Source organism: Marmota monax, unplaced genomic scaffold, assembly GCF_021218885.2.
Source record: "Marmota monax isolate L192 unplaced genomic scaffold, Marmota_monax_Labrador192_F-V1.1 WCK01_AAM20220418_F8-fsc00088, whole genome shotgun sequence".
NCBI classification, from domain to species: domain Eukaryota; kingdom Metazoa; phylum Chordata; class Mammalia; order Rodentia; family Sciuridae; genus Marmota; species Marmota monax.
In genome coordinates this window covers 2,472,426-2,495,926 of record NW_026694492.1, presented here as the reverse complement: position 1 = coordinate 2,495,926, position 23,501 = coordinate 2,472,426, and the positions used below count along the sequence as shown (strand labels likewise).

Genomic DNA, 23,501 nt, shown 5'->3' with positions numbered 1-23,501 from the left:
TCTTACTCATCTTCATCTCTTGAAGCAACTCCACAATCCACCAATTTTGATAGCCAAAAGCCTAGTCACTGTCGTGATGTGCCTTTCCTGCGATGTGCTTTATCGGAAATGTATCCTGATTTTTCTCTTTCAATCTCTTCTTCTGACTCCTGGATTCCTGCCACAATCATCTTCTATGCAACACTCAGTTGTCTCCCAGTTGGTCTCCCCGCTTCAGTCTGTTCCACCTCTGGATAGATTTCCTCACAGTAGGCAGTGCAGTCCTTAAAACAGTGAATCAGATCACGCCCCCTTTGAAACCCTTTTGGCCATCTACAGAATGAAATCCCAGCTTCTCCCATGCCCTAAAAAGCCTCACATGATCTGGCCCCAACCAAGCAATCTATTCATACTGTCTCTTTAGGTCCCCAAATCATGCAAAAATGAATTCTCTCTCCCCAGCTTTAGTGCCAGTAATTAGCTGACACGTCATGCCTTCCCTAAGCATGCACGATGCTGGCCTCCTCTCATAACTCAGCTTCAGTGTCATCTCCTTAAAAAGCCCTTCCCTGACAATCTGATTTAAAAGAGATACTCAAAGCAATTCCATGTCACATTTCTGTGCTTCCTTCTTCACAAAATCCATCACTTTCATCTGCAAATTTTTCATTTATTTGTTTATTAGTCTATTTCCCTGTACTAGAATGTAAGTAAGCCTGAAGAAAGAAGGATGTTGTATTGCCTTTGATATAAGCTTTTCTAGCAATAAGGGCATCTCAAAGTTGGTATTCTAATAATTAGTTTAATAAGTAATACATACAGAATTGTTTTAAAGAGTAAATTAAGTAGTGCTTTAATTATTTAACACATTTCCAGGCCCAGAATACCTGCTGAAAAAAGTTAGTTGCTGCAGTTATTATAATTATGATCAGATGCTCATTTCATATATGAAGAATGATGATTACAATGTGTTAAATCTTTCAGGTAAAATACTGGCATCTTAACAGGTTTCTAATATAAACAATACTTGAAGTAACACTAGTAATTTTTTTTTACACAGCAGTGAATATTTCAACATCTCTAAAATCAAATCACATAATAAGCCACTGCTGTTGCCTGCTGGTAGGACTGAACCAATTCATGTTTCCTAACTAATCAACCATTCCAACTATAAGGCCAACCTCCATGAGCTAAATTAAAATCAGAGACCTTATCACTAGACCCAGGTTCATTTAATTTAAGCCCATTATTAAACCTACCACTTTTCAAAAATGTATGACTTGAAGGAAATCTCATTAAACTTCATGGAAAGGCTAAAGTAAGCTTTGCCTTCAGAGCTAACCAGAAATGGAGCCATTAGAAATGTGTGTGATGAAGTATAAATTACAAGGTGATATTAAAGCCAGACTAGAGCTCAAAAGAGAAAGATATTCTATCACATATTTTAATCTCTTTTTCAAAATCCTTTGTGAAGGTAGACTAAATAGCAATGATGATAATAAATTTGGAAAGAGCAAAATACAGCACCCTCAAAATATAAAACAGCAAAAACCTGATGTATTTTAAGTATTTGAAATATGAAAGATGAGAAGATTCTAGAAAGTCTTTTTCTAAGTCCGATTTATATTACTCAATAGTTAACATTGGCATGGAAATTTAATCATGTCTCTAGCCTGTTCAAATCTTATAATAGTTACCAAAGGAGTTTTAACTCCCTATTCTACAGTTATGCCTGTAGGCGCTTTATAAAAATTTATTCCTTGATTTGTTTCTATTCTAACTCTTCATAATTCTAATTTTTTCTTTTCATTTTCACTAAATCCATATTTATTTTTAAATTAATTCATATGATAATGTACTTTTAGGGAGGATGATGTTGTTCAACATATGGGATACACTGTTTTTGTTTGGAAGTTATATGATGTCATTAAAATAATTAACTTTGAAAAAGTTGTAAAGATAATATTTGATCTCTAAAGTTTTTGTAGAAAAAGTAATTTCAGAAAAGCTGAGTTAAACAAATACTTCTCATTGTCTTCAGTATCTCCTATATTTCTCCCAATTGTTTAAACCAAAGCAACCTCATTCCTTGAGAAGGTATCTTGAGACAAATATTCTCTGGAACAGATTTTGGTAATAACTGCTCTAAGAAAATGTATGAGACTGTGATATAAAACAGGTTTCGAATTTCCAGAATATTCTTTTAGTCAACTTACTTACACAATGCATTAACTTTGCAAGCTGTATTTATATAAATTAAACAATGTTTATTTTTTTCTTTTTTAACTTTGCTACCATTCCTTCCCATTCATTGTTTATAAACTGACTGTATTTTCACTGAATAAAAGTTTGTTTTGTTTTTACAACTTCAAAAAAATAAAGTCAAAGAATTAATTTAGCTGTGGTTTAGGAGATCTGGATTAAACTGTGATTAGATTAGATAAGAAAATGATACTTGTGACAAAAAACTATGCTTTTAATATTACTCCAGAATAATGCCATACAGACAGCTGTCTTTTCTTACTATTAAATATGACAGTTAAATCAGTTGGTTTTCTAAAAATAATTCATAATGGTAGAACTTTGAAACAGAAATATTCTGGAAGCACCTTCAATAACGGGAAGTGAGGAGTTTCTTCTGAAACCATTAAGCCATCTGCCTGTATTTCTGACCATGATGACTCATAATTTTCTTTCCCTATGAGTAAGGATCTGAAAAACCCTTAAAGTGCTTTATTTCTCAATTATAATGAAAGAAAATAAAAGAAATATTCCATGAACTAGTCTGCTCCCTCCTTTATTAAGGAAATCAGAATGCTGAAAGTAGAATGGGGGCTGCCAGGGACTAGGTCAGGGGAGGCAAGGGGAGTGATAGTCGATAGGTATTGGGCTTCAATGTGGGAAGATGAGAGAAGTTATGCAGGTGGAAGGTGATGAAGGTTGTGTAACAAACAGTGTGAATGTTGCTCAGGTGACTACCTGTAGATTTTAAATGGATGAGATAGGGCTGTGGATGTAATTCAGTGGTAGAGCATGTGCTTAATCCGTCTAATCATGAAGAAATGATAAAAATGATAAACTTTGTGCTAAGTATATTTTACTACAATTAACAAAATATCAATTAAAGAAAGAAGTAGACCAGGAGTGGTGGCACACACCTTCAAAGCCAGCTTGCGCAATTTAACAAGGCCCTAAGCAATTTATCGAGATTCTGTCTCAAAATAAATAATAATAATAATAATAATAATAATAATAATAATAATAATAATAATAATAAAAAGGCTGAGGATGTGTGGCTCAGTGATTAAGTGCCCCTGGATTCAATCCCAGGGACCAAAACTAAAGAAAGAAAGAAGTAAAGAAGGAAGTAGGAGAGCCAATATACAAAGATGGATTCTACCCAAATTATAGCTCAGTTTTAGACTTCAGAAAACCTCAAGATTTATTACATGTTGTCTGATGTTAAGTACCAAAAACAATTTATAGGCTGCTGTATTCCACAAATTTTTGACAAATAAAGAATAGACAGTAAGAACTATCAGGAAATATTGCCTTTCTTACAATTATACTCCTACTTCCACACCGCCTCTCAAACTTTCGGTCATTATCTATGTTAAAAGAATAGTCACATGACAAATAAATGAAAGAATCAATAATTAAAATAAATGCAGAAGATCTATATCTATGTGGATAAAATTGATTGATAACTAGGCCACATCCTACATTCAACAGAAAAGCTTTGTATATTATGACTGAGTACAGATATCAGCCTCATTTGTGTGAGCCTCATCATTAGTGCATTTAAACTGTCCATCAGTAAGCAGATGCTGGTTTCTAATTTATCCTTTAGTGAAATCAATCACTGAGGGCTCCTATATGTCCCCTTGTTCTACATTAATTCCATTTCAGAAATTCACTCCATTTATGAGCAAGGATTTGGAGCTTTGGCAGAAAGTCAGTGGTCAAAATCGATTTTATGAAGGACTTAGAATAGTTCAAAAAGAAACAAAAGAAGAGGTTTTTCTCTCCGTGAGCTACCTGAGACAATGCCCCTGTCCAACATAACAGAGACCAGCACTCACAGGAAGCATGTTGAGACTAGTGAAAGAGACCCAGAAGACCTTTGTAAAAAGCATGTTTCCAGATGGTTGAGATGCAACAGAGAGGAAAGTGAATTCAACTCCTTTTGCACAACCAACAGACAACCCAGTTTCTAAGAGAAAAACACAAACGCAAAGCAAAAACACAGAGGACTTGCAAATTAATATTGTAACTCAAGTTGATGGTTTGTTTCTCATTCCACTCGTTTCTCCCCATCTTCTCAGCCCCAACTGGGAATCCAGAGCAAGTGACTTACTTAGAATCCACCTGGCTACGGACTTGTGTTTCTAAGAGGTGTCATTACCCTAATGGCAGGGGACAGAGATCTCAGCTCAACTTCATCATGTCACACTATTTCTCCAGAAACAGGCCTCTCTCTTCAGTAGCCCAATAATACAACAATCAGATTTTCTCTCTGCTATTACAAGATACAGGGACTTAAAATATCTGGGGCCAAAATTACAGTTTGTTTGCAGTGTTGGTAATTGTTGTTTTAATTCTACCTTTGGGTAGTATCTGGGTAAAGGGAATTAAATGAACTCAAAACACATTTTCAAGCTTTTAAAGCATGCCAAGTTCTACTGAAATGTGGGGGAAGTGAGGCAATTTAAGTTGCAAGAACACCCCAGGAACTTATTACACCAAGGCATCATGTACACTATTGAATTATGAGGGAATAAATGGGGACCAGGTTTTAGGAATGTAACAGAAAGACATTCATATAGGTAAACCTGGTGTTTAAGAATAAATATTTCAACAATAGACAAGTGTGAGGTGATATAATGGGAGGAATAAACAGTTCTGCATTGTTTAGATTTTTAGATTTAAATTCTTAAGTGTTCAATGATGCATGTGCCATGATTCAATAGGTTTTTTTGATGGGTGGGATAATTAACTTTTCATTCCCTGAAGTCACTTCCTAGTGCCCAGTCAATATCTGAACTTGTGAGTTAAGCCCTATAAACCCTAATCAATTTATTTCTGCTGATTTCTCTCAGTCTACAAAGATATAATGATAGAAAGTTATAATGATTCCAAAAAGGCATAATTATATAGCCACAGATGTTTGGAGCTATACAAATTTTGGGATTCTCTCTCAATCCCTGTGATCAGTGAGGAAATACGATAAACTTTGAATTGTTACAACAGATTAAGTGTGGTTAGGTGAAAATGAATATTCTCTCATGTTTTCCTATTAAATTCTGAGTTCCGTGAAGGCTAGGTATGGTTTGTATCAAGAGATTTACACATGATATATAGTAGGTATGGAGTAAAAGTTGAATGAATAAATAAAACGGTGACATACTTGATCTCTAGAGTCTCAAAAGATCTAGCTAAAGATGCCAAGTATCTTGAGTCCTAGCATACTCTAAATGTTCTTATTCCTAGAACTTTTCAAATGGAACACAGAAAAGTAGATGGGTGCCCACATTAGCTCTTTCCCTTCTATAAGCTTGTCTTCTATAAAATAATTAAATTTGGATATTTATTTGTTCAAATAATTGATTTCAAAGTAAATTCAAGAAAACTATTTTTATTTCAAAAATGTGTCCTAATACAGCAGTCACATTTAAAAGTATGGACTTCTGAATTATTATCTTCCCCTGTGAAGATGTTACTTCTTGTAAAGAAATTTTACTGTGAGAAATAAATATCTCATCATAATCCATTGCTACTTGAAATCTAATATATTTAACTTATTATTGCTAAACAAAATGTGTGGCCACAATTAACCTGCACAATGTTCTATTATTTCAACTTTGTCAATGGAACTCACTATATTGGGTTGAAAGGCTAAGAGAATTCCCTTCAGTTCGTTTATCTACATGTGTGAGAATCTCTCTGAATTTTCCAGATATGGATTTCTCAGGCCAATTCCCTTACTGATGTCCATAAATAATGAATATGTATAAATCATCATTTTATACTTCAAAATGACAATTTGGTTCTATGTACAGAAATATCTGTCCTTTTTCTTCAAAAATATTTGTAGTACCAAAATTCTTCAATGACCATCAATAAAATGAGCATTTTTCCTTAGAATTGCAAATATGTCTTAGAATAAATTTTCAAAATGTGACTCTTATCTTTTTATCTTAAAGGAAATTCCCAAGTTAAAAAAATGTAAAAAGTTATAATTCTGTTAATCTAAAAATTCATAATACTTACTCAAGTATATGATATTTCTTTTACAATATAACTTGTTCTTTTAAATGGTAGTATTCAAAGGTAAGCATTATGTATTTGATAACTTTTATTTTGAACAAAAGAATATCAAAATATAGTACTATTTTTGGCTTTCCTGGAATCAACATACTGTGAATGTAAAATACAGTGTTTTGATTATTCAATTTCTATCCTCTTGAAAATCTCAAAGAAAAAGAGTTAATAATTCCTAATTCCTTAGAATCTAGGAAATAAGATAACAGAGGGAAGAAGAAAGGGAGACAGAGTAAGAGACTTTCTAAAGCCTACTGTATTCCTTCTGAAAGGTGAATGAAAAGTGATTTTTTTTTCTAGCAATGCAGTGCTTGAGAAATCAACTACAGGAGGATAGAAGACGATGCAGCCACATGGGGTTGTTGCAAACAGTGCATATTATAGAAAAAAGTGAGTTGTAATATTTGTGTGTATATACAAATATACATATATAAAATTATGTTGAAAAAGTCAATTTTGCAATCCAGGAATTCTCTCTTTAAGAAGATAGTAAATTCATATTCAAATATAGTCAGCATCCACAGTCATTTGATAATACCTTATTCACAGTTCAGAAGAAAATATTCACCCTTTGCAGAAGTACACTTGTAAAGGACATGAGCACACAAACATAAAATTGCTTATGTATCTATTTCTATGTTCTGCCCTGGAGGAAAAGTGTGCATGAAACATTCTCATAATAATGGATCTTTAAACAAGAGAAACTACAATATATTTTCAAATTTTCATTCAACATATGATAATCGTAAAATCTACTTGGCTCTGCACTGGCAATCTATTAAGTTGAACAGCATATCTGTAAAAGATTTAATGTTCTTGCAAGAAGTGTCTTTTTTTTACAAATATGTTAATTTGGGGTTTTATTTCTTATTTTTTCCTCCCTGGATTCAGTTATTTTCTTCATTCTAATTGTGTATTTGTCTCACTGTTTCTTATCTATCTAATACAGTGGTTAAAATATGAAGATAACAATTTCAGAGACATTTAATTAACTCTAAAAGATAATAAATTCATGTGGCATAGACAAATCTGATCTCAGCCACAAAATATAGCTTCATCGTAAATTTTTGCAAAATATGACAAGGAAGTGCTCATGGAATGAACACTTCACTACCAATACAATATTAAATTCTTTGCATATGTTATGTCACCACTTTCTCATGATAGGACAATAAGGAAGGCATTGACACCATGCTATTTGAGCACAGAAACAGGTGTAGTGATGCTGGATGCTCTACTAGAACCACACGCAGTTTAAAAAAGGGGAAAAAGAAAATGGAGTGTGAAAGCCAAGCGTATGTCTTTCCCTAAGACTCATAATTTCCCTGATATCTCCAGGAGAAACAATTTAGACCAATCCTCTTATTAAAGAGGTGAGTACAATGAGGTCCCTAGGAATTGAAAAGCTTTCTAAAAGTTCTACACACAGCCTGGTCATGATGACATCTCATCAGATCAGTTCTACCCTCTTAGGTGGCTCTGGCATATTTTCAACCCTGAGTCACGCTTGAAATATGGAAATTTTTTTCTGCATTAGCCTATGTATCTTTGGCAATACTTAGCCAAATTCAAGCTTGTTTGAAAGTCAAAGCCACTTTTCAGACAAGGAAACTAGTGATGACTGGGTAGCATTGCTTTATAAATATAGTCTCACTGCACCTCAAGAATGACCTTTGATGTCTATATTTACGAGGGAGGACAGAGACCATCATGAAATAATTCAATTCTGATTAAGCTGTTAAGGACCAAAGTCTTTTCTTGCCCCAGTTCTTTAATTTGCCCCATTTAGTACTCTGCTAGGTATTTGTCTACTATAGTGATTATAATAGAAGAGACGTCCTTGTCTCTTGTTGAGATACCCTTAACCACTATAACATCTATAAAATCAAATGTATCAGAAGTAAATCCAGTTTATTCAAGTGTGGTGAAGAGCATATAGGATAAATCTGCACTGTCTGTTGTTCCAGAACATTCCTTCACCACCCTGTACTCACAGGATGGCTGGGTTAGCAGAGGTTACACATAAAAAACAAGTAGGGAATCAGTGAGCTTTTGGCTGACTTACCCTTGAGTTGACCACTTCCAGGGAGACGTTCTGAGGTGGGGCACTTGGCACTGAAAGGAATCAAACAAGTAGGATGGTTACTGCCAAAGTCTTGGAAGAGAAACTCCAACTCTCTGGTGAAAAGAGGAAGTATATCTTTCTCACAGTTCATAATTATAATGAGGTAGGTTAAGGCAGGTGGTCTTTCAAAAATTTTCGTGAAGAGATGAGAAATAACCTTATTTGTATATGCTTTCTCGGTTGGTGGGCCAGTTAGTTATCCATCTAGGGAGCCCCCAAAACTGTTAGGCAAAAGAGCACCTGCTGTGATACCAAATACTGACATTTAATTACAGCTCTCTTATAATAACCTTCCTAGAGAAACCAATGGAAACACACAGGAGATTTCCTAGAGTGTTATTAAAGGTTTAAGAGACTGCACATTTCAGGATCTGCATGGCGTTATGATGAAATATATCATTCTAATGGTCACCCAGGTTGCTTAATCCCTTTAATGCAATGTTTATTATCTCTTATCTTAAAAGTGTAAAGAAGAAATACTTTCACAGGTTTTTTTTTTCTGTTTATAATTAAACCTGTGTGTCATCCATGCAAGCAGCCTACCAAGTAGCATTAACCCTGTCAATTCCATCAACAAAAGAGCAGATGTTTCTTTTGATGTACCCACTTCTTTATGGAAGAAAGAAGAACATATACGGGTCTATTTTAATACCTGTAAGAAATATTTACTATACCAAAAAGTAAATATTCTATCATGCAAATAATTCAAAGACAAACATTCAATGAATAGCTGTTAGAGGTCAGGGACTATTTTCTAGCTGTCTGGGATGAATCATACATAAAACAAAAAACCCTCCTGTCCCACAAAAGAAATAGAAACAGTATTCAATAAATTCTTTACATGTATTAATCTATATAATAAGTAGCCCCTATCCTTTTTGGTGACAAAATGGTGATATAATAAAAATTAAATATTCCTGGACATTTTCAAGACCTTAGATCCATTTCTTGTCATGTTTCCCCTTATTTTAACTTGGATAATATCTGGTTTTTTTTCCTAAATGTTTCTTTTATTTTACACTCAATCTATTTATGCCCTACTCAGATTTTACTTTCCAGAAGGTAACAAAATTAGTCACCATCACAGCATGTTATTTATCTGATTAATCTTTATATCCTCTGAACTGACGTTTCCATTAATATTTACTGAATTGAATTAGGAAATAAATATTTACTTAAATATTGGTTCCTGGAACTTTCTGGACACAGTGGAAATTGCAATAATTTAGTGTGTATTAATTTTGAACCTGTCTTAGTGCTGAACAAAGATGGTAACCACTGAATAAATACTCACCTGGGGCTTGATTTTTATGAATTAAATCAACAATTCCTCTTTCATAAACATTCCTAATTTAGGAAATATTTCAGAATTTATTTTTATTTCACATTTTTTTAAATTAAGTACAGAATGTAACTACCAGAGGGACAAGGCTTTTTGTCTATTTTGATGCTGTGTGAAGTACTGAGAGTTTTCATGTATGTCATTCAGTATGCACATTCAGTTTAGTTGTTGATTGAGTAAATTAATTAACAGACAGCTTATATGCTCATGAAAAAAGCTCTTTCATACTCAGGTTTTAGTCACCAGGTCTTGCAATTGTCTTTTATTAAATCAAGATATAAACTGCAATTTTATTATTAATATTAAAAATATTTAATTAATTGTAAAAACTATATTTAAGGTATAAGTTACAATTTTATCATTTAAACTGAGGTAAAACATTGGGGTACAATATGCTCTATATAACTTTACAAAATTCTGAAATATTATCTTTAAAACAAAATTTGGAAATACTAATATAGTATTAAATACTAATCAATACTAATATTAAATATTAATACTAAGCAATCAGTTCTTAAACATGGAAATATTTATTGTTTAAATTTAATGTATATTGTCATATTTACATGTCATGTTTCATGTTGCTAATCATATTACACTCATTTGCTGACCAATTTAATGTTATCAAAACAATTTCAGTAATGCTAACTAAATTTATCACAGCTGATTGAATTTTAGAGGAAGGAAAAGGTAGATTTATTTTGTGTTTTGTTCTGGGTACTATACTATCTATCAGATATTTTACCCTCATATATCATTTAAAATTTATAAATGGTATTTAACTACCTATTTCCAGTAGGCCAAGAATACACGAAGACAAAATGTAAATGTGTTCATCTTCATTTTGTAACTACCACAATTGTAGAAACATCAAGAGTAATTCCTGTATTACAAATTAAAAGCCAATTTAATAAAATCCTAAATGTTTTCATAATAGTAGCAATGTTGTATTTTAGTTTTCTGTGGTATAAACTTCTCTTACTTTCCACTGATTCACACTAGCTATTCTTACAAGGTCAGGGTAATTAAAGAATTTTTTCTATAGTAAGTTTGGTTACCGATCCTTACTCATCTCCTTCCTCCTTCTCACTATCAGTTTCTATACTATTTAGAGATAAACCCATGCAAGAAATTGGGTTGGAATATTGGTGGAAGTAAGTGGGATATGCATCTATCAGGGATTTTCATTATTTGTTTCCCACAATGTCTTGCTGTTTCATGAGGCAAAAGAGAAAGAATATTTTTTTGTCTTCAAAATGCCATGTGACTTGTCATTGACACTGGGTCTATTAAGGTCAATCAGAGGTGGGTCTGGAGGCCTCCCAACATGGTGGACCTTGTTGGTTTATACACATGTTGGTGAGGCAGTCTGTAAGGCAGATCAAATTCCCACATTTGTAAGTGAGCCTCCATCACCATAGTCACTTCAATTCCTCCCCTCAGCAAACACCTGCTGTCACATGCACACAGTTTATGTGTCAAAATAACTTATATATACTTACAAGTTTTTCTTTAAGATCCTAATATAAAACATTTATCACAGAATGATAGAAATTTGTCTCCAAGTTGTCCCCTGCCTCTTACTCATTGTTTTATATGGCCTTGCTTACCAGCTTTGCTCCCTTTTTTACTTGGTTTTGTCAACTGTAAAGTAGGGAAAATTATAGTATTGTCAGGCTAAAGGTTAAGGCAAAGTGCTTAGATCAGGGCCTTGCTCTTAGCAACTACTCAATAAACATTAGTGTTAACAGTGATGGCAATAATAAGCAGATTTTTATAGGTGGTTGCCTATTTAATAGGGTCCTTCTGCTTTCAGACACAGAACAAGATGGCGTGGAAATTCCTGTTACTTCATTCATAAAACATATTAGTGACCTTACTATATCACGTAGTTCAAGAAAAACTGTTTTGGGAAGACAAAAAGAAAATTTGCAAAATTAGATATGATCTCGTGTTAAATAATCCCAATGGTTTGAAAAAGTGGGTCATTGTAAACCAATGGTACACTAGATGGAGGAATCTGAATGAAAATTATGTTTCTACTCAGAAAAACAATTAAAGCAGAGCTAAATTAGAAATGATGGCTCATCTGGATAAAAATATTTACAAGCATCTTAGCAGAACTGGGAAACCATTGGGATAATTAATTCAGAAAATAAATTACACTTAATTTTGTGTTTTTTACATTGTTCTCTTCCCTGATGTAAATTTTATGGTAAGGATTCCTCTAATGCAATAAGATATATGATGCTCTTTACAATGCAGATGCATTTAAGCACAGTCATTTATTAAATTAACCCCACAACTGGGAAGTCCCAAGATTAATTTTTTACACACACATTTGTATAGTTTGGATGAACCTGTCTAATTTATCCAACCAATATTTACTGAGTCAGGAAGAAGGCAGAAATGAATATAACACCTCTTTTGTATTAGAAGCATTTAATGTAAAAAGCAAATATCTACGGGTATAGATAAGTATTATTAAAAGCTTGCATGTATGTCAGGCATTGTTTTAGGTGCTTGCATGGATTAGCCAATCTAATTTTCACAACATTTACCTGTTAGAACATACAAAAAGTCAAAGAAGTTTCCCTATGACTGGGACTGGGAAGCAGATGACTATTAAAGGTGACTGAAGACATCAAAATGTGGTGTGTGACCTCAGCAAGAACAGCTTCAAGACAAAAGAGAAAACATTAGATAGAAGTGGATAGAAGGGAACTAGGTAATGAGCCCATGGAAGCCAGGAGTGCAGATTTAGATTGGAAATTAGAAGGGAGGAGTTGACTGTAGAAATACATGTGAAGGAGGTCAGGGTGCCCTTGCCAAGGGGACCACAGAGTCCTGGCTTTCTTCTATCAAATGCATCGGGTAGAGGCAATTTAGTGTCTTTTCTACAGTGATTTTTATTGGGGTTAGGGTCATAAAATGCTTTTGTTTTAGTGACAGACATTTTCTAACTCTCAACCACTGCACACTTCCAGAAGCTAATTCTTAGACTAATGATTAACAATCTATCTTTCTCACTTATGACATTTAAACCAAAGTGGAGAATAAGGCCGCAGCATTACAGTTCAGAGTGTGAATAAAATCTACATAAATTATGTAAAATATTCATTTTCATTTGTTTTTCTTTTATTTTTATAATTATAAGTTGTGAAATAATTTATTCTGCCAATATTCTTTTCTGTCTCCAATAACAGAATCAGATGGATGGGCAGAAGAATTACATTAAAATGATACTGAAGTGGCCTTACATATAAAGCACATTTTAAAATTGAAATTGAAAATGAGCATCATTCCTGTGTTCTCTCTGCACTGTCCTTTATCACGAGCATGTCTTTTGCTGTTCCACTGATACCCTGTGCAATGTCCACCCAGATACTTTGCCAGATTCAAGAATGATAGATTGTTCAAAGAGTCACAAGCTATAGTGATTTTTAAAAAATATCAATATTTACAGAAGTAAACTAAAAGGGTAATTATTGCAGAAAAGAGCTAGCTTCTTATCTTTTTTTTTAGATTCATGGGGGTCATCTCTACATTTCTGAACCTACCTGAGTCTCCACTGGCCTCATACCACATGTTCTGCTGTACTTTACTTTCACTTTTTAATTAGATTTTTCCAACTTTCATTATCCCTAGTTCTCTAGTTTTCCATGCCACTGCTTAATCAAATCTATTCTCTTGACCAGGATTCCTTCCTCTGTTTTATAGCATTAAGAAAGTCTAATCTTTCATTCATCAGAAAAAGTAAAATTAAAATATACATTTTCATGTTTACTATTTATACATTTAATGGTTGATATTTTGGGCTAATTCCTTATATTTTCAAATTAAGAGCTATTTAGGGGTACTGATTGTACTTTAAATCATCTGTGCCCTTTAGAATGAGGAATAACAGAAGCATGCCAAATTAGTCCACTCACAAATGAGCTTGCATTAGAGCATTTATAGAAATAAAAACATGCACAAAAATTATTTGAGCTCTTAGGCAACTGTCACACCTTTAGAAGGACCTATTAATATATCCTGACTCAGAGTACATACCTGGACAGAAGGTTTAAGTTTGATAATAGCATAAGTGAGTTCACAAAATTTTCTAATTTGTGTTAAAATATTCCGCAAATCTTTAGTCAGGAAGCCTAGAAAATGGAATCTATGAGATACATGCCAATAGTATTTCATTATTATAGCAAATGTGTGAATGAAATTTCACTCTTTATCACTTACCATCTGAAAGTGTAACCACTGTGATATCCTCAGTAGATACTCCTGGTCCATAGCGATTATAAGCTAAGAATCGAAGAGTATATTCCGTGAATTTTTTCAGGCCTTCCAGTTTATAAGATAGCCCATCGACTTCTATATTCTGGAGACATAAAACGTCAAAACTGTTATTAAGGAGGTGCATTAAAGCAGGAAGGGTAGCCTTTTTGTGCAATCACTGAAATGGACATTAGACTCCTGCTCACTAAAGTACATTTATTCTAGCCTACAATGAGTTGTAAAACCTTACCTGTGACACACACTCCCCCACTGAGCCCACACTGCTCTATAGACTCCTTATAAAAATAGCACTATGCTCTATTTGTAGCCATTAAGTTCCAATTTGTTTAATACCACCCAGTGCATTGAATGGTAACAGTTATTCCACCCACACCAAATCCCTGATGAGCAGAAGGTGGCTGTAGAGCCCTGGGAACGGAGACTGGTTCCCACTTCAAATGGAATAATTCACCAAGAATCCATAGATTTGCTCCATTGCTTGCTGACATGTACCCATAGCTCTTGAAACTCTCAGATACTTTGCCACAGTTTGTATATCCCCAAGTGCTGAGATGTAGGCTGAAACTGTTGGCACTTCACAGCTGCAGTCAATGGGGTACTGAAGGTGAAAGTTGCTGGGGAGATCAGACCAGCACTCACCAGAGGATCACCTCATTTAGTTCTCCAGGACCATATCACACTCAATCTGCCTTGGGTGACATTGCTTTTGATTTTTTTTTAAATAGGTTGGGGAAATGAATTACTGAAGACTAAAATATATAGAACATTGAATCAAAGAGGTAGTAAAAAAATAATAGTTAAAATTGGCATGGAATCTGCGCTTGGTGGTGCATCCCTGTAATCCCAGTGACTGCTGACTGAAACAGGAGGATTGCAAAATCAAGTCCAGCCACAGCAATTTAGCTAGGCCCGAAGCAACTTAGAAAGACTTTGTCTCAAAATTAAAAATCAATCAATCAATCAATAAAAAGGTCTGAGGATATGGTTCAGGGGTTAAGCACCCCATATCCATGGGTCTATTCCCTGGTGCTAAAAAAAGAAGAAGAAGAAGGATTACATAGGAGCAGCTTATTGAATGCTGTCTATCATGTAACTTGGAACTAGACCTGAACTCTAAACTGTTTCAGATTGGTCACTTTCTCTCTCTTTCTTTCTCTCTCTCTCTTTGGTGATACTGGGATTCACTAGGCAGGTGCTATATAGCTCCAGCCCCCTGTTTCAGGATTTGAAGTAAAAATTAATGCAAATTCAGTTTATGTGGAAGCATGGAGACCACCTTATGCTTGGCAATCTTCACAAAACAGAGCACACTCAGATCCTGAGGCCACTCTGCTATTTAGCTATCCACTTGTCTGTGTATCTTCTCCACATGAAGGTGATGGTCTAGCAGTAAATATCTCAACAGTCATACGAATGTCACAAAAGAGAATTGCTGACTTTTGTTTGTCACTCTCAAAGACTTATTTACTCTAGCTTTACCTTAACAGCCAATCTGCCTCTTTTCAGGCATCTGTGTTAATATCAAATTAGAAACAAAATGCAAGAAGGAGGGTGATGGTGAGGATAGAAACAGTCTGATAGGGAAGAATGCAAACAACAGCCATTATTACCTTATGCACATACATGACTGCATGACTGATGTGCTTCTATAGCATATACAATCAGAAAAATGAGAAATTATACCCCATTTATGTATGATATGTCAAAGTGCATAAATACATTCTACTTTCATGTAGAACTAGTTAAAACAAATAAAAAATTAAAAAATAAAAAACAACAACCTAACAGCCATGTGTCTAAGGAGATATATATATATATATATATATATATATATATATATACACATATATATATACACACTATATGTATATATATATATATATATATATATATATATATCCAGATGCATTCCCTCCTTCCCATAAGTAGGAAAAGTACACTATCTCTGGGTGCACACAAATGTGGTTACCTACATTGGCCCAGGCTACTGCATATTCAAACCCAAAATGAGCATCAATCTCTTTTAACCTCAACTTACAGTCTATTTGCCTTTTTCACAACAGAATTCAATTAAATTGCTTAAAGTTTTCAACAACAAGTACTTTAGAACTAATCCACTATCCAATGAATATGTTTAACAGTGAACTGTATCAGGAGCTTACAGGTCTCCTTCTTCTCTAGCTGGAGAGCCACCCAGTAGACAGGCTGTGTGACTTATGCCCTTACCTACCTGTTCTTTCCCTGTGGACACTTCAGTGCAGAATAATCTGTAACCTTGGACTGGACCATTTGCATAGGCAGGGGGTTCCCAGGTAATAAAAATTGAGGTAGGTGAGGTAGATACAGCTTGCAGGTTTTCTACTGGCCCTGGAACTTGCACTGTGTACAAAACACATTGATTAGTATAAAAGGGTTCACTTCTGCAAAACAAATAAACTTGCAACTTTTCTAGTTCAAGGAAAAAAAATAGCAAAATGTACAATTTTAGAGCCACATGGATATAAATGAATAAAATATAAAAATTAATGAAAACTTAGACTCACTGAATTTTAAAAATAAAGTAAAAGCTTCTATTAATTGAATTACTTATTTCATTTTATTCTTAAAGAAAATGGCCAAGAAGTATTAAAACTAAGGTAATGTTAGAAAAGAATGGGATCCTGAATCTAAATTCTTAATCTGAATAATTTTCCACTCTACCAATATACCATTGCCTGTGAGAGAAAATACAATTAGAGTACTTGAACATTTCCATTTATTATTCAAATAGGACAGGTATGGATAATTTATCACATAGTTGTTATTTAAGTTAGCAATTTAAAATCTTGCTTGACTCTCGTTCTTTAAAATTATTTTTAGGATTCATTTCAATTTTATTTTCTAGTGTTCCATTTTCTCTCATGACTATTATTTTACTTAATCACACATAAGTAACTTGCTTATTAACAAAATTAGATAAAATAAGGCCACAATCGCATAATCAGCACTTCTGACCAGGTATTTCAAGATGCAGAAATTTTCAAATTTTTACTATAAGAACCCATATTTCTATTTTTGTTACCTTTTCATGGTTTATAAGTCATATCATCCTTAATTATTTTGTGGTCACATTGTCCCAGATTTGACCTGTAAAGTTCTTTTAAAGTTCATTTCTCTTTAAGTTCATTCTTCTATCCCTGTGATCTGTCCCTTCATTTAGTGGAGCATTTCCTTTCTTTCTGAACCATCTTGATCCTACCTTAGCTCTGGAATCAGATGTTTTCCCCATGATTTCTCATTCTTGGTAGTGGGGAATGGCATTAAGGACCAAGATCAGAATGCTAGGTGTTGTTAACTACTACTTTTAACAGCTTTGCTTCATGTATTTTCAGGGCACAGAGATAAGAAACGTGCGAGTGTGTGCATACGTACACACCCTCATGTTTATATATTGACATGTGCATTCATAGATATTTTGATCAGAGTCTACCTATGGCCATACCACCCTGAACGCGCCCGATTTTGATCAGAGTTTCCATGTGTCTCATTCCAGTCCATTTCTCCTCTGTTTGACCTTGCCTTCCCTTCCTCTGCCAACTTCCTTTCTTCCACAGGAGGACCCTTGGTCCCCAAGAGTTGGACATTTGACAGACAAGAGTGTTCCTACCCCAGTACTCTTCCAGGAAAGGATAGTTTTTCTATGACACCATCCTATTCTGCAAAGAGAACGTTAGGGGCACAATACTGAATAGCCGGGAGTCTTACCTCATGTCACAGTTTACACGATATAATTAGTTTATGTGGAAGAATGGAGACCATGAGACCATGGAGACCATGAAGCAAGTCAATTTGCTTCATGGGAAAAAAATAAATAAATAAAAACCTGTCTATGAACATTGTTTCCTGAATCATCACCATATAGTATTTTAAATTTTTAAAGCATAGTAATAAAAACAAATAATTTGTATGGTTTTGTGATTACTTATATACTTGTAAAAAATGCAAAGAGAACATTTCTGATTTGAAATTTGTTATTCCTCTAAGTAAGAAAGACAGAGAACGGAATGAAGGCTCTGAATTCCAGGAGCTTGCAGAAGATATATGTGGAATGTTAGGGACCTCGAATTTTAACACGGTTCACACAGAACATAGAGGTGTGACCCAGTGGTGTACAAAGTAGTTGCCCAATGCTTTCCTTCTTGCTTTCTTATAGCTTAACTGAAAGAGAATTACTTGTCATAAACGTAGCTTCATCTGGAAGAAACTATTCATATTTTAAAATGACCCAAATCCCATTTCTGTGGTGAGATGTAATACAAAGAAGGTGAAAGTCCAAAATTTTGCACCCCCCCCAGAGGACTGGGAGACTAAAAACTAGTGGATGTCTGGGAGAAGGGGACAGATGATAATGTTTGGGAAGTGTCTGCTCCTCCTGCTCAGTAAAGCACAATGAGGTGATGGGAAGTGATTCAAATTGACTCAAGTTTCAAGGAGCAAAGGGGAAGGAATGATCCTGCACCTAAACTTACTCACCACCTGAGCAGTAATGGCTTTGTAGAGAAGCAAAGAAATGTGTGTGTGGGGGGTGCCCATGCTATTCTGTGAATTTCCTGAGGATATAAATATGGTCTAGAAGAGAGGCTATGAATGGCTCATCCACCTAGAGTGAAGCACCTCAGCATCTGGAAGAGCAAGTTGAGAGTTCAGAGCAGGGAATGATCTGGGGAGGGAGTGTCAGCACAGCCTACCTAAGACTCCCGGGAAATCACTCAGGGTGTGGGAATCAGATATGCCAACCACAAGGTCACTTCTGTCAGATCCTGGGGAAAATAAGCCTTAGGGATATCAGTAACCCTATGGGGTACTCCCACTCGTCCCCTTGTCACCACTGCCTGGTGTCCTGGCTCTTTTTCCAGGGCATATGGCCAGAACATTGCATTTTGTTTCACAAATAATAGGAGAGCTGTCTTCTCTATTGCAATATTATGCACAATGCACGCTACACAGGAAGAATTCAATGACTGTGTCAAATGAAGGACTTCATGTACAATTACTCACGTTACCGAAAGTCAGAAGGCTAAAACACACTATGTAGTATAACCCATTTGATTTTGTTGATTCAGTTTTGCTATTACAATTGGTCAGGAAATAGTGTTTTCACAATACACCAGATGAGAACTAAAGCTGGCATATGCATCTATGAGCACTATGGGCATGTGGGGCTTCTGTGCCTTTTCCCCATCTTGTAACTTCTTTATATTCATGTAGTTAATTGTTGTCGACTACAGAATATCAGGCAGTTATTACCTTAATTTGGACTCCATTCACATGACCAGTGCCAACCCTAACCATTTACTCATTAAGTGTATTTGTTCACCTTCCTTATAGTCATTGGACACTGTTAGGGAGAAATGTGTGCTTGGGTTTCCAGAAGGATTTCAAACAGAAATAATAGACATTGCAAATAAAAAGGAGCCATTGGAACATGTAGTTCAAGTACTCATAAGCCAAAAAGTGCTTGCACAAGTTACTAATCAAACAAGAACATTCCTTTTGTTGTGGTAGTTTTCAATTGCCTTTTCTCCTAAGAAAAGATTATCCTTCAATATTAAACTGTTTCATACTTTCACTCTTTTGACTTAAAATATAATTCATTTTATGATATGATAGTATTGGTAGATTTTGTTTAATATTCTCATATATTAGAATAAAAATGTTATAACTCTATGTTGGTTTGAATAAATATAAATATCAAAACATGGATTGCCATCAAATTATACATATATTTCCTTCAGAAAACAACAGCCTTCTGATTTACAGCAAAATATTGCCTGCATGTAGGATATTCTTCTTCACAACGTTCCTGTGTCAGGATAGCGAGTCTCGACAGTAGCTATTAAATACTTATTCTTCTTCACAAAAGCGCTACAAATTCAGATTCATGAATTCCCTCGTATTTTCCCTTTGAATTATAGCCTTGACTTATATATGTGGATAATATATTGTTTAATGTTAACGATGGGTTTATATGTATATAGGTATATACTTGTATATACTTGTACATTTAGTCAGTTATACCCATAAAGTGGGTTTAAGTATAATTTATATAATTTTACATATGTAATGTTATATGCATATGAGCTGCAAGCAAGAAAACAGAAAGGGAGACTCAAAAAATGTTCAAGAATGGGAATTAGATGTGAAATCAATACAGTTAACAGCTCTAGCACTCCATTTCATTACATTTGAGCATGTCAGTCAAGAAACTTAATGGGCTTAACTGCTCATCATTTCCAAGATGTCTTTAATAGTCTCCACTGATCTCCTCAGTTGGACAATAATTTTGTGGCAAACTGCATCTAATTTTTCTCCATCTCCATTCATGTTACCTGTTTTTTCAAAGAATGTAAAGATTTCAGAATAGATACATAATCTATGCAAGTAACTCATCAATCAATGTCAGATTAGCCAACCACCTTTTAAAATTTCAATACTGCATTGCAGTACAAATTCATTATAACACCTGTATCTAAGAACAAATTAAATAGTTATGTTGGAATAAATGAGATGTATTATGTGTCACTACTTGCACTGGGAATATTAATTTCTGACTATATATAAATTTATAGGATAACAGAGCACATTGTAATGAAACCTTGTTGCATATTAACCTGAATAATGTTTCATAAAAGTCAGCTACAGGCATGGTGGCACATGCCTGTAATCCTAGCAGATTGGGAGAATGAGGCAGGAGGACTGCAAGTTTAAGGGCAGCCTTAGCAATTTAGCAATTCCTTGTCTCAATATAAAAAATTAAAAGTACTGGGGGTGTAGCTTGTTGGTAAAGAAAGCACTGCTGGTTTCAATTCCCAGTAGCAAAAAAAAAAAAAAGCTAGTCAAATTTTTAACATAGTATGGTTTATCACATATGCATATGGAAGACTGTATATGTGCATGCATATTAGAGAGTGAACTACCATGGTTTAATAGGCTACAGTTGAATAATTATAGATGATAGGAGGTATGATATTCTTATCTCTACGTATGAGGGGGAACTGTCCCTATCAAGGAGTCTACGAACCCTCTGAAATTGATTACAATTTTCACAAATGCTACATACATTTTTGGAGGAATGTGGTCCACAGTTTCTATCATTGGTGCCTATGATTCCCAAATTTCTAATTCCTGATAAATTAGATAATATCTCTGGTTTGCTTTGGTTCTGACAGTCGGTGATTATCGTTGAATGACTTGTAGTGGTTTCTATTTATGCTATTGTAAGAACTATGGAAATGATTTCATTTTAAAGAGACATCTATAACATTTATTAAAATAGTGTTTTCGAAGCTGAAATAACTCTGTAAACTAGATTGCTATATCACTTTTCACATTATGAGTATTTCAAAGGCATTTGAATTCATCCGTTTTAATTTACCAAATATTTTAGGTTTTACAAGATATATGGCTTCTGGTGATTGAGAAGTCCTCTCACATAAATGAATTAATTTCTTCCTTCCTTTCTTCCTTCTTTCCTCCTTTCCTTCCTCCCTCCCTCTCTCCCTTCCCCCTTTTTTCTATTTAATATTCATCTACCTACTTGCTCATCTGACTGACTTTGAAATACCTAAATTATGATTTATGAAATATATGTTTCTCAAAAAACCTCAAGCATTTAAGGAATCCCTTCAAAATATAAATGTGAATATAAGGGTTTTAAAGAAAAAGCTTTAGAAGAATCAAGTCATGCTGCTGTTGTAATAATATGGAATGAGGCTGATGCCTCTCAGCCATTACACTGATGTTTCTCAGCAGGAAGTTCAAAATGAAGACAAATGTTAATGTCAGAGGCTATGTAGTTGAAGATTTGAATATTTAAAGTTTCTTTCAAAATGACAATGTAGTACAAGGAGTTCTAATGTGCTTAAATCATACATTTAACAGACACTTTTTTTAAGGACTAAAGTAAGTGGATTCAGGGGAAGAAAAAACTGTCACATGTATTGTCATTCAAATAATGACCTATAATTGAGATGCCCTCAATTCAGAATTCTGATGATGATTCTATCATTTTATCAGTTTACTAATTTAAAAATTCTTCTTGAGACTATTTTAAAAGATGGATACCAACAAATCTAAGTAATTATCTGGAGTGATCCAAATGGATTCACATCACAAAGCTCTCTTACTTTAAGCAACAGCTTCTATAGCCAACAATTTCCTCAATGAACATGTTTCAAATGTGAGCCATTTCTGAAACTACTTGCATTTATTGATAATAAAGTGCATGCTTTGATTGCCTCCTTGATTTTTTTCTCCTGTAGTTAACAGCTTTAATGATATTTCTATGAAATCTGCTTCTATTCTGTATGGGGAATGCAACATCAAAAAGCCTGCAGGCAATGTAATTATTAACATAATGAAACCCCTTTTTGAATGAACTATATACATAGTTAGGAGATATGACAGTAATTTGGCAAGGAAGAAGCAAAAACTATGGGGTAGGTTTCTAATATGAAACCACAGGAGTCTGACAAGGTTTCATTGGAGAAAGCAGTTATTACCTGCTCATTTTGCTTTCGGGTTTAATAGGCACTCTATGCTAACTTATGACCTACTCAACTGTGCCACTGTGTGTATATGTGTGTATAAATATGTAAAGGATAGATCTAGATACAGATAAACACATATAATGTATATGATATATATCATCATTTATATATTATATACACATATATATGCCAGTATATTAAGTGATAGGTATTTCTGACAGCTTAATAGAAGCAGCTCGTCCTGAAAGTGGATTTCTTATGATTCAATTCAGAGCTTGAAATGGTTGGATACTAAAAATGATTTCAGGAGCTGACCCCAAAATAAGGTTCTTTCAGGAAGGTAGCTCAGATTTTTCATTAATACCACCAGGTAGTAGTATATCTTGGTAAAGTATGCAAAGCTATTTGACCTTGTGAAACAAAGCTAATCTCCAGAAATACAAAGTGTAGTGAAGATTCCTGACTTTGTAGCTGACATTTCAAATGATTTAAACTGGAGATTTCTGAGCAATGTCTAAGGCAAATGTTTTTATGACATAGAAAAATCACCTAAAATACCAAACATTGAAGTTAAAAAGAAATTTCCAGCCAAACATGTTACATGTTACATATTAATGAAGTCTTCATGTCATATAAGCCTGATCTTACTTAAAAAATGTTTTTCCCCCCTCCAAATAGCACAGGTCTGGTTACTCTCCATTATGATTGAAAAGTTTAGATAAAAGCAGCAGCTTATTTTAAAGTCTAATTATATTTTGCATGTGCTTAGCATTCAGTGCTTTCTCCAGCACTCTGAAATATCTTATTATGGTAGAATTTTTCAAAGAATGTATTAAGACAGAGAACACACACCAAACACCTGAAGAGCAATAACAGAACTTAGATAATCAAGGCTAAGAGCAGAAGATTAAGT

General features: G+C 34.3%; 1 protein-coding gene across 3 annotated transcripts in view; it reads right to left on the bottom strand.

Annotated features, from left to right (window-relative positions):
- Dcc (DCC netrin 1 receptor) overlaps positions 1-23,501 on the bottom strand; it is a 1,097,715-nt gene that overhangs the window by 277,744 nt on the left and 796,470 nt on the right. For all 3 annotated transcript variants that reach the window (XM_046419457.2, XM_058571333.1, XM_058571334.1), the window contains exons 10-12: positions 16,291-16,439; positions 14,004-14,142; positions 8,366-8,415 (exon numbers count right to left, since the gene is read on the bottom strand). In XM_046419457.2, the coding sequence (XP_046275413.1) occupies positions 8,366-8,415; positions 14,004-14,142; positions 16,291-16,439 (338 nt within the window). The remainder of the gene's footprint in view (positions 1-8,365; positions 8,416-14,003; positions 14,143-16,290; positions 16,440-23,501) is intronic.